This window comes from Alternaria arbusti (genome assembly GCF_024043155.1).
Source record: "Alternaria arbusti strain BMP 1465 chromosome Unknown scaffold_13, whole genome shotgun sequence".
NCBI classification, from domain to species: Eukaryota; Fungi; Ascomycota; class Dothideomycetes; order Pleosporales; family Pleosporaceae; genus Alternaria; species Alternaria arbusti.
In genome coordinates, this window is record NW_026249953.1 from 602,428 (window position 1) to 615,569 (window position 13,142).

Here is a 13,142-nt window from a genome sequence, read left to right on the forward strand (position 1 = left end):
TTCGTCAATTGGGTCGTTGCGCAAACCGATAATTGACCTGGTCTGGCCTCCTATACACATGAACGATACGTCATTCATCAACTCGCCGTTTTTGAATGCAAGGCTCGGGCCAGCAGCCTCACTCTCCAACGTTCGGCTGTCTCGCACATCTTTGCCCTACACATCTGGTGTTATGTTTGCTGCAACGCGATGGTACCTCAGAGTCATGATCGCTTCCACATGCCATAATAAAGTTTTCACGGAGTTCGCATTCAGCCAATCCCCCCAACATCATTCCCCATAGCCGTGTTCTCACACCACAATGACACAGCGTCAGCATGGCCTCGATGATCATGCACTTCGCTTTTTCACTATCATTATCGACGCCGCCTCGCATGCCTCTGGTTTATTTGAAACGAATGAGCATCGTAATCCTCACATTACTGGCAAGCCTGCTCATCGGACGAAGATTAGAGCAATTGTATTCTCATTGCCACTACATGCTTGCCATCTGCCTACCGGCCGCCTCCTCACATCCTCCTCAGCCCAATGTGCGTTCTCTGCCATCTGCGCCATCACCCGCCTTGTCTCATATCTATTCTTTGCGGACAATAAACTTGGCTGCAATGACCATTTCTTTAACATCTTCGAACACGGCCTTACGCAGGTCGGCATATAGAGACTCGCGAATAGTATCGTAGTCGAGGACGGGGGCGGACTGGCGGATGGCAGTGGTGTCCTTGGCCTGCAAAAATGAGATCATTAGCATAATTCTGCTAAACGGTATCCTTGTGCTAAGACTTACCGAGCCCTTGACATGCGATATGAAGTGGAAGTATATGATGAGGACGGCAATAGTCTTGACCACCAATACCGCGAAATCCCATGCATGTTTTGCGTTGGCTGCCCGGTTCCTCTGGTCGTTCTCATCAAGGATCATCTGATGAGCGGCGCTGCGTACACCAGTGGCTGGGGTGGCCCAGCGAGGGGGAGTGTCATCTCTCGAAGACCTGACGAACTGGGTCCATTCCGACGTTGGGAGAGGGGATGGCCTTGACGGTGGGTTGGTCGGAGTGCTCATGTTGCTTTGCTCGTCTTGCTTGTCACTGGCCGTGGAGCAAGGAGTGGTTGGCCGTGGTGAAGAAGACACAAGAGGGAGAAGCGGAATAGTCTCTTTTGTATCGTACATAATAGTCATGTCTGTACCTGGTATACACTGGAGGATGATGTATGATGGGTAAAAGTAGATAGACGAAGGAAATACGTAGGAGCGCGACTAAATTTAAAGAGTAAACTCGATGCCCTGCCACAATGGTAACCTTGGTTGACCGCCCACACTACCTACCTAATTTCCGCACATCCACGTAGTAGAGCCTCTCAACTAATAACCAGGCTTTTACTACGTACGAGGTTCTCATCACACGAGACATGAGAACCGTGGATGTGGCGGAGTGTCCAGTACTTCATAGGGGCTGTGAAGCGCACTGCATGGGCGTAGTTCCGCGTAGATAGGTAGCGAGAGTGGCTTGGGTGGACCAAAGTTGGGGTCGGATTTTGGTTCAGCCACACATCGGCAGAGGAGCCTATGAGGCGTCTTTGCTTGTGCATTACTACAACCAATAAACTTCGCCTGGAGGAGCGTAACGTCCATCCAGGGAGTGAAGAATGTCGGCTTCTCGCTGTTGTTTCGGAAGGTACAAATGGCCCATCGCGACGGGACTCGCCACTTTCGCAATTCACTTGTACCCATCCAATCAGGCCCTCTCGGATGAGAGATATCCGCAACACAAGAGCTTGGAAGGCACAAGGCGACTATCGTACCCCCCTTCCTACGAACGCCGCGCATAGGAGAGGAACATCGTCAACTTCCCCTTGTCACGACATGGACGCGCAAAAGATTCTAGCACAGTCTCTACCTAGGTAGGTTGCTGAGATCAAGAGCTGTATATTTGCTAATAAATTCTCCAAATCGTCACCTTCCAGTCTTTTCCTCCATCTTCGACGACTTTGTGGAACAGTAAGAGGATTGCGAAGCGTGTACTGAAATCCTGTACATTGGTCTCTTCGTCCAGATTAGTCGCGTAACCATCGCGGGGGAAAGGATGCTAAGAGGGTCTTTGTAGCTAAGTAGAGGGATGAATATGAAGAGGAGCGACGCGCAGACGCCGTACGGAGAACGTTCACTCCCTCTTCCAAAACTAACGATGCCTCAGGTTGAGTTCTCCAGCGACAGATGGTTTGGCACGGTTTCTTCAAATCAATCTTTTCATATGCCGTGCCTCTTTGCGGCTGAACGAAAACCCGACCCCAACCCTTTCAAATGCACGGTTATTTCATAGTAATATGCGCATTTTTGAGTGGGTAGTGTGGCAGTGCCAACCATAGTTGCTGTCTTAGCAAGGCCTCGCACTTGCTCTGTAAAACCCCGGTGCGCTTGCCCTTCCTAGATTTCCACCTCGCACACTCCTGCCCATCGCATCTCGTCTCACAAACACGCACCAGGTGCTGACGTAGCCATCATGTACGATGAAGAGGAGGCCGTTCCCCTTCTCACTCTTGTTTCTTCTTCACCACCGCCATCAAATTCTCTCTACACCGTCACGAAGGCACGAAACACAAACACCATGGGCTTCTCAGTCAACCCCCCCACCACTTACGAGATCGAAGAGAAAATAAGCACAACGCCCAATTCACCAGTCACCTCACCGGCACCGGCACCGGCAAATCCTACCGCTTCATCCACGTCAACCTGGACTGATATCACCAACCTGTTCAAGCCTTCCCCTCCAGACTGGACTACTCCGGCCACTGGTGTACGCAGCGAAGAAGTGCAGTCTCGCATGGACGAAGCAGGCCAAGCGGCGGCGCACGTACGCTGGCAAAGCACCAGAGCCATCATCATGCTCATCATCCAGGCCATCACTGTCGTCATCTGTGTCAGTTACGCAGCCCCGCTCTTCCAGACCTTCATCGACAACCACTCAATCGTCGCCAAGGACATGACCGCGAGAAGTTGATCGAAGAGATCCGGTTCTTTGTGTTCAAGCAGGTTATGAACGCAATCGACGCACAAAACAACCGCAACGTCAGTGACGCTGTGTTTCGACAGCAATGAGCTACATCAAACGGGCGGGCAGGCTGGGCATGGAAGTTACGTACAGATAGGAAGGGCACTGTTCAGGAAGCTGAGTCTGTTCGAGGCTGAGGACTATTGCATCAACTTGCAGGGCTAGCAGGTTATAGATTAGCAGAAAGCCTTATAGCAACCGTCGCTGCAAGCAACCAATGTCCTAATTTCGACCCCCGATCGAACTTATCTTGTGTACACCACGTATCTTTCCTAGTCTTGTATTAGTTAATACCCTTCTTGTACAAACGTATATGCAGTCCTCAGCCCCTAGTGCACCACATCTTGAACTATCATGCGTGTGTGATGTCTCATCCTGCCCTACCTACCAAGTCCACAACGATCACGACTCGCTGTCTTATCAGTACCTCACCCCTCCATGGAGTCGAAGTACGCGTGGTATGAACGTGAAGTAGCAGTCATACCCGATGTAATCTTATGTTCATTACTCTCCCCCATCAACCACATCTCCACCCCAGAAACCTCCATTCAAGCCCTAGGTACCAAACACCGAAATTGTACAACCATCCAAACATCATCTCGTAAATTGCCATTCATTACTCATGCCACGCCTGTCTCAAAGCTCGCACAGCAAGCTCCTTCCACTTCAACACTGCTCTCCCGTCCAATACAACACACGGTACATTATACATCCCAACCCACAGCACCATCACCGTCTCCCACCCCTCTTCCCCTTCAACGGACTCTCCCCCTTCCCACTTTTACAGAACACGCAAACAAACACCCTAGGTAACCACTCCTCCTTCAACCCCACACAGCCCATGTGCAACCACTTGAAGCAAGCTTCACACTGCACCATCAACGTATCGGCATCATCGACCAACCCATCGCACACGCACCTCGTGCTATCATTACTCTTACTACTGCATTCCGTCGAGGGCGTTGTAGTAGTCGTCGGCGAGCCGTTGAAGGAATTAGAGTAGGGGTCGTAGGCGCCGTGCGACAGGGCTTGGCGAAGTTGGTTGTGTGATGGAGGGGGGTGGGTGGACATATCAGCCGAGGCCTGCGCCCACCGTTGATTATGCGCGAGCAGTGTGTTTTGCGATGCGCGTTCTGAACTTGTCAGTCGAAGGAAGTGGAAGCGACAGGTTATGCTAGCGTACCGATGCGTTGTTGGCGGGCGCCGACGACTTTCTTCAAGGCGCCGAGTGCGTCACCGGGGGAGTCGGGCATGTGTATGTCTTCGGGGTCTCGTTCGCGGAGGCTGGGGCGCTCCATGGCGCTGGAGCGACGGATGGTGTTCTCGGCGGCGGCAGCGGCGGAGCGGCGGGTTGATCGTAGCGTTTCGAAAGAGGACTTGGAGAGGGCGTCGGATGCGAGTCGGGAGGCGGAGACGGAGCGCGCCATTTTGAAGGAGTTGGCTCGTTCCAGTCCGCCGCTGTCTGCTCGGGCGTGTTTCGTCGCTCGACGTTCGGGTTGGGGTATGACGAAGGATGGGTTGCGGCTGACGATTGGAGCTGGCTCATCGTCGTCCGACTCGCTGTCTTGCTCCTCGTACAGTCCGGGGTATTGGCGTCGAAGATCTTGCTGCGAAGTCTGCCGTCTGTTCCTGGGAGTCTCATCATCTCCAGAAGGTATCGTCTCTGTGCGAGCCGTACCACTCTCGTCGATGATCAGCCGTGTACGGGGTCTTCTAATCTCAGGTATCGCTTTCAGTGATCCGCCACTTTGACGCTTCAGTGGCGATGAGCGACGGGGAATCGTCGAAGCATTAGCTGGGATTGCTATCCGAGGGTCCATTACTCTGGTTATTCTCGGCCCACTGTCGGTGTTGCTCCGTTGCAGCACAGGTCTCGCGTTTTCCGCTGAACCCGACGACGAAGCTGTGTTGCTGCGTGAATGCTGACTCTTAGCCTTCTTCGCCATTGCCCTCTCATTTTCTGCATCGCGCAGTTGCGTCTCATAAGGTTGTCTTGACATGTCGAGCATTGGCTGCTGCGGCATGCTTCCAAAAGAACCAGTCATATCGGGGTTGGAGAAGCTGAGCAGCATGTTGGGATCGACACCTGCAGCTGTATATACAAAAGAGCCATTTCTCGAGCCGTGTCTCTGCTGCGAGGGTGTATTCGCGAACGACGCTGGCATGGGAGAAGCTTGGAAGCCCTGGAACACTGGGGTTTGCATCATGTTAGCCAAAGGATGGTTCATCGCTTGCCAGTTCATGTCGTGCTGCGGTCTATGCGGGGTAGGACCGAAGGGGTCTACACCCAGAGGCACATCTAGATCCATCTGCATGCCATCATGCGCTGGGTCCCAGAACAGCTTCGACTGAGGCATAGGTGGCGCAGACATTGGACCACCGCTGGGGAACTGCATCATATGTGGAGTGTACTGCAGATCAGCGAAGCCAAACGGTGTCTGATCAAACAGAGCTCCTGAGGATTCCGGCAGTTGGCTGGGCGTCCTGTGCACCACCGTAGCTGGTGTTGCCACTCCATGTCCACTTTGTTGCACACCCCTTCTAGACGAGGCGTCCCTCGTTGGAGGTGGCGTTTGCATCTGCGAGAAGTCCATGCTGACAGGACGAGAGCCGAACTGTCCCTGTGATCCAACCTTCCTCAGCTGATTAGGGCCCGGCGAGGACGAGAGCCTTCGGGACACGTCGACCGGCGGAAGAGGTAGGTTTTGCGGTGCGAAGTGGTTGACATGGAACTCTGGGTCTTCGGGGGTGCGGACGGGTTGGCTGTACGAGCTCGACGGCCGGCCTATGGGCGTCGAGAGTGTGAAGGAAGGAGTCTGCACCGGGGTGTGCTGCCCATTAGGTCGTGGGGTGGCCCAGGCGTCGAGGAAGTGCGAGTGGGGAAACGACTCGGTCTTTGGTGTTTTGAGAGATCCGTCAGGGAACGTCAGCGACTTGGGAGTGGAGGAGGGACTTGGGAGATGCCAGTCCGTCGATCTAGCACGCGACCCACGTTAGCCTGGGGCACTTGCAGATGCGAGCCGAGACATGAGGAAAACCAAAAGTGAAATCTATCAACAGAACGGGAAGGAGCGGAAGAAGTCTAAAGAAAGGTATTCTTGGGATAGCATGGCAAGGGATGATGGCAACGAGCTCCAAGTGACAACCGTGCGGTGCTGCCTGACCTCTGCCTACCCTAGACCTGGATTGGGACATAGTCTGGTCCGACATGACATGAAGCCAAGGACGGCCGGAGGTATGCAGATGAAGCTCGTTGCACCAGCCGAACGCTACACGTCTTCCGCCACATGGGAAGGTAGAAGAGAGCCGTACCCATATATGTGCTGATCCAAACTCATAGCGAGCCCAATGACACGAAGCCCTGACACAATGTCCTTCCTTCCCGACCATGTAGCAGTAATATAAGACGTCGAGGATCGTCCACGAGTCGAGGGAGGCGTTCGGCGGGGTTGGGTCGACGGGTGGTGAAGACAAAGGCGCCCTGGATGGATTTCTTTGTTGACGGCGGGATGTTCTCGCAAACGCAGACAGCTAGACGCGAAGCTGTGAGACCTGTTGGGTAGTACACTAGAGCAGCAGCAGGGGATGTGACAGCGTTGTGAGACGTCGTCGAAGCAGGTACCGAGCGAGGGCGTCAGCACAGCGTGGTGGTTGTGAAGAGGCACCTGTTGCTTGCTTTGGGTGACCAGGCACGGCGAAGGTTTCTCACGTACTAGGCAGCTGGTGGGGCCGGGGAAGCTGAAGCTGCAGTTGCAAAGGTTGTAGTTCGGCAAAGATGAAGAATTGATAGTCCCGATCGTGACCCGCAGCTGGCAGCAGCAGCAGCAAGCACTCCGCAACACACTGGCAGCACCGCCTGAGCAGCACCCGGAATGCGGCTTAGGCCAAGTCTCCTGAGGGCTAGGAGGCGTCTAGCTCAGGTACCGAGCCCGCAGGTGCATGGGCCGGCGAGGGCGATATAGCGAGGCTGTCATAATTGGGTGGGCGTGGCAGGGAGGAAGCATGGAAGAGAGGCTCTTTGTCGTCGCCGCAGCCAGCCAGCCAGCACGCACAGCCAGGCGAAGGAAGCCGACGCTTCACCCAACCGCAGCCATGCGCCTAGCAGCGAATGGGGCCAAACATAACGATGAGCTAAGTCGCGAACGGACACGGAACGAACGACACCATGGCTTGGGTGATGCGTGCCGTAAGGATGAGATGGGTAGAAATGACAGGTCAACGAGGTCAATGCCTAGATGCCGACGCTAATCCGTTGATTTGGCCCACCAACCAGCGCAGCCCTTCTCCATCAACCTCCTGAGCAAGCGTAAATCATCTACCAGCTACCATCTACAACATACTAGCACCCGTCCTCGAGCTCCATTCCATCAATCATGCAGCCTGACCATGCACTCCTGAATCCTTCCACCCCACAACGTTTCCGGAATCCCTCCGCGCCGCAAATAAGCAACCAAGAAAAAAAAGTGACTGCCAGCTGGCAAATGATTAATCTAGCCGTCATCATGCCAGAAAACCCACGTACCTGGATAAAAGCTACCCGCTCCCGGCGAATCATGGTCCGAGGGACGCTCTAGATTTTTAAATCAGGCAGGGCAGCGGAGAAATGGGCCACGATAGCACTTGCCGCATTTGATGTAGTGTGGACTCTGGAGGAGGCATGCTTTTGGCCCCAAGATCGATGTATGTTTGTGAGCTGCATGAATTGTAGGGAATGCGTGAGTATTGTCTAATTATTCGTCTGCTTGATAAATGTAGATCTACATTCCAACAAAGATATCCCATCTCAGCATGAATCGCGGGGTAGGCAAGCATCCCACCTCGTACCTCAACACCCACTGCGATTAACATGTGAGCTGAACTTTTCGATAGCCGTTCACGCCAACACTAGCCGCCACCCGTTTCATGCAAGGTACCAATCGTTCTTTCCAACCCGTTCATCCAATCCATCCAACCCATACCAACCCCTCTTCAACTCCTCAGTTCTTCCATTCTTTCAATCTGGGGGCTGTGGTTGGTGAGGAATTCGCGAAAATACTATAGCGTTCCCAAAGTCGAAGGAACGATTGCGCGCGAACCATTCTAAGCTGATCTTCACACGATACTCACCTGCTCTTCCAAGCAAGCGCAGCGCCACCTCCACATCGTTCGCGGGAGATAAGATAGTGTAAGGCTTCGGTTCGTCCGGTGTCGCTAGGTTTATTGGTCGCGGGTTGTTGAGCGTTTGGCTGTCTCAGGTGTTACTAGGAACAACGAGTGAGGGGCCTAGCCGAGATGAGTGGCTTGGTGGAGTGCACCAAAATACGTCATAGTACTTAGGTATGGAATTGTATGTACCTTAACTTCGATGTTGCTACTCTACTACTTCTACTGCTACTACTGCTACTACTGCTACTGCGTCTATTCCAGCACGTTCTGACCTCATCGATTCCACCACCACCCTTAATGTAGCGATAACAGATTGTATGCCGCATTCATCTTCATCCTCTAAGCCTACTGTGTATGTTCCAGCAATTCTTCAGACTTCCTTCAATCTGCTTTTGGCATTTCGCTCCTAGATTCCTCGGAAGCTAACCACGAGAATAACCTATCATGACGAACAGCTATAGAACGAGGCAGAAGTAGGCAGGGTGATTAACGAAATACATTCCATGAAACTATGTACACTCCGAATCAGAAATACTGCTTCCCTTGATCACTTAAGAGAACCCTCTCCTAGTAAACTCATCAAATGTCTCTCGCTGGTATGAAAGATCCGACACAGCAGACATAGCATCCCCATTCCCATCACCAACCCTCCCATGTGTTGGTCTACTCAGCTCCGAAACACCATCGTCTCTATCCCCATCATCCGGATCATCAAAAGGACTCCGTTCAATGAGATGCGCCCTCGAACCCATCCAAGCACCACCACCGCCTTCCCTCTCCCTCTCCCTCTCAATCAGACTACTCCCACTCGAGAAACTAGGCGGCCCAGCACTACGCAAAGAATTCGTCGTAAAACTCGGCGGGCCCCCACCACTCCAACGTCCACTCGCCCTCTCCGTAGTAAAACTCGGCGGCGGCAAACTACAAGGTCGATACGGCGGCGGCGGCTCACTCAAACTACTGTTATCGCCAAAGGGATCTTCAATCGGTCTGAGCGTATTGGAAGACACAGAGACCATGTCTGAGGTATCCATGCCGGTGAGGTAGGCGCCGTTGGAGTTGGAGTGGGAGATGGGGCCGAGGATGATGGGGTGGAAGGCGCTGGGTGTGGATGTTGGGGGGAGGAGGTGGGAGTTACGTTGGTGTTGGTGTTGGTGTTGGTGGTGTGATAGGGATAGGGAGGTGGGGATTGGTGGGAGGACTGGGGGGTGTGATGGAGGAGGAGGTTTTGAAGGCGGTGCGATGTATGGGTGCACGTGTTCGTTCCCGTGTGGTTGCGATGTCTGAGATGGAGTCGTCATTTTCATTTCCTGCACCTCGCGCTCGGTGGCTAGAGCAGCGGCGCGCCGTCTCTTTCGTTTGCGCACGCAGAGGAAGGTCACGCTGGCCATGATTGCGAGTACAACAATGGGTATGATAGCTGCGGCGGCGTAAATGGGTGTATTGTTCGTGTGTTTCTCAGGTTGAGGTAAGGTTGCGCCGGGAAAGATGTTTGTTGGGGATGGTGGTCCGAAGGTATCGGGCGATAATGTTAACGTTGACGTTGTCCATGGTGAAGTTGTGGGCAAGTGGTCGGCGTATGGTGTTGTTGCAGAAGCGGAGGTTTGCCAATTTTGAGTCGATGGGGTGGGTCCATATGGAGGAGGAGGCCAGGGACGATTCGAAGGATACCCAGGGGGTCTTTCGTTTGGTAGAACAGGTTTGGGAGGCGGCGAGGGTTGGCTGAAGAGTTCGGAGTTCCATACACTGTTCGTCACTTGGGTGATCGACGGCATCGCAGTATACGATGTTGGTTCGACCGATGGAACAGCAGTTGGGATAACGACTGGAACCAGAGAAACCGTTATCTCATCATCGCTTTCAGTTTCCGTGGGCCAGGGCGGCCCTCTGTCATCTTCATCTTCGTCCCATTCCTCTTTCCTAGGCGGAGCCATTGCGGCTGGACGAACCGCTGACGCGAGCAACTAGCTGTGTATGGACGAGCCGCAGTGGTGTGTTGGGACGACACCAGTAAGGAGACAGGAATCAGACGGAGATGCCTGACACCTAGATATGACCGAGGCGGGGAGCTGGAATGTGGTGGTGGTGATGCTCCACTTTGTGACCAGTGATGGGAGATGCGGGGCCGAGAACGGGTTTTGGGCGTGACCTTCCAAGGTTGGTAGTCCAATCGATGACGCGAAAACGGCACACTATGTATCCTTAGGCAGCGAGTCGTTTCTTCTGCTGGACTCCTAGACTGGGAGGATTGATGGGCGTCTTGTTGGTCTTGAAAGGCGATGCAAAGTGGACACGGAGAGGGGAGGGCAATCCTTTGAGAAGTGGCCGCCCGGCTGGGGTGGCGCAGACATGTTACCCGTTGTCTGGCAACATGTGTGCGATGCAAGCTGTCAAGCCAACAGAATCAAAGTCCGAAGGGCCGGCTGCAAAGAGTCGGCGCGGTTGGCTACATGCTGGGATGCTGGGGAGAGACGGACTCAGCCTCGACGCCTATAAGACGAACAAACCCCACCTGCTCGGGAGGGGGTAAATTTAGCCTGGCTAATGTCTAGCCGTCGATCTAACAAAGCTTAGTATGATGCAATCGTATCTGCGTGCTGAGCGCAGTCTGACGGCGTTTGTTCGTTATATCGCCTGGAATGCCGCTTTCATACTCATGGTGTCTTCGTTGTGGTGACGGGAAGTTGAACAAACAATCGCAAGGATAGTCCGGCACATCCGACTGAGCTGGTATGCAGATCTTTTGGAGTGCCCGTATCGCGGTGGGTGATTGGATGGGAGTAGGGCCGGGACGATAGAGCTGACTGTGACAGGCTATAGCTGCAGTTGTTCGTCCTGGATGTTGCAAGTGGGTACCGTTGAGGCATGGTATCGCGACAAACTCCCCTCAGCTGCAGCTAGCAAACATGAAACACGGAACTAAGCCATGCATTGCAGCTGCAGTGCGGGAGGTTCTCAAGTCCGGGTGTTGTGAGTCTCCGCTGAGCACGTGTGGCGCCTGCTGACGGGCGGCCTCGAATCTTTCTACACGACAAACACATGGAGCGTTCCCACGCAGACTCAGCATTCACAGCACCGTCATGCGGCATTCAATGTCCCGATGGAACTCTGCTGCGTGTTGTCAGCCAGTCCCAGGGCATTAGTCCGACCGACGTGCCGGCTTGAGCTGACATGTGCTAAAGGCCCGCTTGGCTGATGATCTCATCGGCCCGCACGCATCGGTTCCGCTATCCGCTGGCATTCACGACGCCAATGTTTAACCCCAGACTCCTCCGCTAACACGGCATGGACAAATTCAAGAGCGTCGCCAAAGGAGGCTGGCATCCCGAGAAGAATCGCACTAACAGTGGGAGCGGTGGAGGCGGAGCGAGCGACTCGAAACTTACACAGGTGGTATGTAAGCCTGCCTTCCTCCTTATCGACCGTGGATTAACGGTGTGTAGAAAGGATGGGTTGGAAAGGCACAGGGTAAAGACCCCCATGCAGAAGCCGCCCGCGATCACCAGTCAGCACCACTATCATCCCTGAAAGACCCCTCGCAGTTTGCTCCGCCGCCCAAGAGACTCGACTACAGCGGCGGTTCGGCAGCATCTGCACCATCCGGACCGTCGTCTGCACCTGCTGGGTCGGCAAAGCAAAGACTGCAGGAGCGAGAAGAGGCTCGGAGGAGGGAGGAGGAAGAAGCAAACAGACCAGCCCCAGGGCCATACCGACCCGACACTACGGGGTTGAGCACAGCGCATCTGCCCAAGCCGCCTGCGTTCAGACCTGGCGCTGCGACACCACCGACAACAGGTGCCGCCAAACCAAAGCCCAGCCTGCCCCCACGGCCTCCGCTACCACCGCGCCAGAACTCGAACCCCGATGAATTCGCACCGGCTCCTCCACCTACCTACAATGAGGCGACACAAGAGGCGAGACCTGAGCAGGGAGTGCTGAACCAAGGTGCTCTGGGTCGCCTGGGTCAAGCAGGTGTCTCGGTGTCGGGCTTTGGTATCGGGCGGACAGCTTCTCCTCCAGTACCGCCTCGCGCAAACCCATCACCGCCCGTTCCACCGCGACAGAACTCAGCTTCAAGATCTGTCTTACCACCTCCTGCCCCGCCTAGTCGCGGCTCACAAATGAACGAGCTGCAGAGTAGGTTCGCAAGTATGTCTGGGCCAAAATCACCAGCAGCTCCCCCAGCCACTGGCACGTCGTGGGCAGACAAGCAGGCAGCACTGCGGACCGCCAGCAGCCTACGCGATGATCCGTCAAAGGTATCAGCTTCCGACTTGAAAGGAGCGGCATCAACTGCCAACAACTTCCAGCAGCGGCATGGAGATCAGGTCGCGTCTGGGTGGAAGTCGGCCAACTCTATAAACCAAAAGTACGGAATTGCTGGCAAAATGAACAACTTCGCATCGGGGAGTGCACCCCCGGGCCCAGCGCAGTCGTCGTCGCAAAGTAGTGCGGGAGGCCTAGGAAAAAAGGCACCGCCTCCGCCACCGCCCAAGAAGAAGGAACTGAGCGACGGCTCGGGTGAACCGCCGCCGATTCCTCTGAGTAGCAAGCCGAAGTTTTGAGTCTCTACCCATAGTCTACCAATAATCCAAAGATACCAACAATCAAGTTGATTGAGCGAGATAGCAATATTACCAGTGTACATGCTACTAAACCTGTTCCCCAGATGTGGCTGCGGCACGTCACCCTGCCTCTTCCCAGTTACGGCGTCGGTGGCTTTTGCTCCCAGATTTGCGCTTAGCCGGACCCTCAACAGGTTCACAGCATCCTTGCAGAAATTTTGCAGCATGCATCTCTACAATCGCACAACGCAAGATGACGACCGCCTTTTCGTCGACAAGACGGGATGTATAGTCCTGTTACCCCATGGCGTTAGACTTGCGAGCAGATGTAAATTCTAGATAAACTTCAAGAGGGTCTTGTCGAGGCGGGTGTCCAGTGGGAGGT

At 54.3% G+C, this 13,142-nt stretch overlaps 4 protein-coding genes across 4 annotated transcripts; 2 read left to right on the forward strand and 2 right to left on the reverse strand.

The window, feature by feature from the left end:
- Positions 1 to 574: 574 nt before the first annotated feature.
- Positions 575 to 1,060, reverse strand: J4E86_008481 (uncharacterized protein; the record flags this gene model as incomplete). Its single annotated transcript, XM_051448992.1, has 2 exons — positions 575 to 724; positions 785 to 1,060. The coding sequence occupies 2 exons, from the start codon at positions 1,058 to 1,060 to the stop codon at positions 575 to 577; spliced, it is 426 nt and encodes a 141-aa protein (XP_051299989.1).
- Positions 1,061 to 2,498: 1,438 nt separating this feature from the next.
- Positions 2,499 to 2,996, forward strand: J4E86_008482 (uncharacterized protein; the record flags this gene model as incomplete). The annotated part of the gene is made up of 2 exons (XM_051448993.1): positions 2,499 to 2,849; positions 2,895 to 2,996. 2 exons carry the CDS (start codon positions 2,499 to 2,501, stop codon positions 2,994 to 2,996), a joined length of 453 nt encoding a protein of 150 aa, XP_051299990.1.
- A 1,220-nt stretch (positions 2,997 to 4,216) lies between these two features.
- On the reverse strand, positions 4,217 to 6,385 carry J4E86_008483 (uncharacterized protein; the record flags this gene model as incomplete). Its single annotated transcript, XM_051448994.1, has 2 exons — positions 4,217 to 5,999; positions 6,360 to 6,385. 2 exons carry the CDS (start codon positions 6,383 to 6,385, stop codon positions 4,217 to 4,219), a joined length of 1,809 nt encoding a protein of 602 aa, XP_051299991.1.
- Positions 6,386 to 11,477: 5,092 nt separating this feature from the next.
- Positions 11,478 to 12,757, forward strand: J4E86_008484 (uncharacterized protein; the record flags this gene model as incomplete). The annotated part of the gene is made up of 2 exons (XM_051448995.1): positions 11,478 to 11,585; positions 11,636 to 12,757. 2 exons carry the CDS (start codon positions 11,478 to 11,480, stop codon positions 12,755 to 12,757), a joined length of 1,230 nt encoding a protein of 409 aa, XP_051299992.1.
- Positions 12,758 to 13,142: the final 385 nt, after the last annotated feature.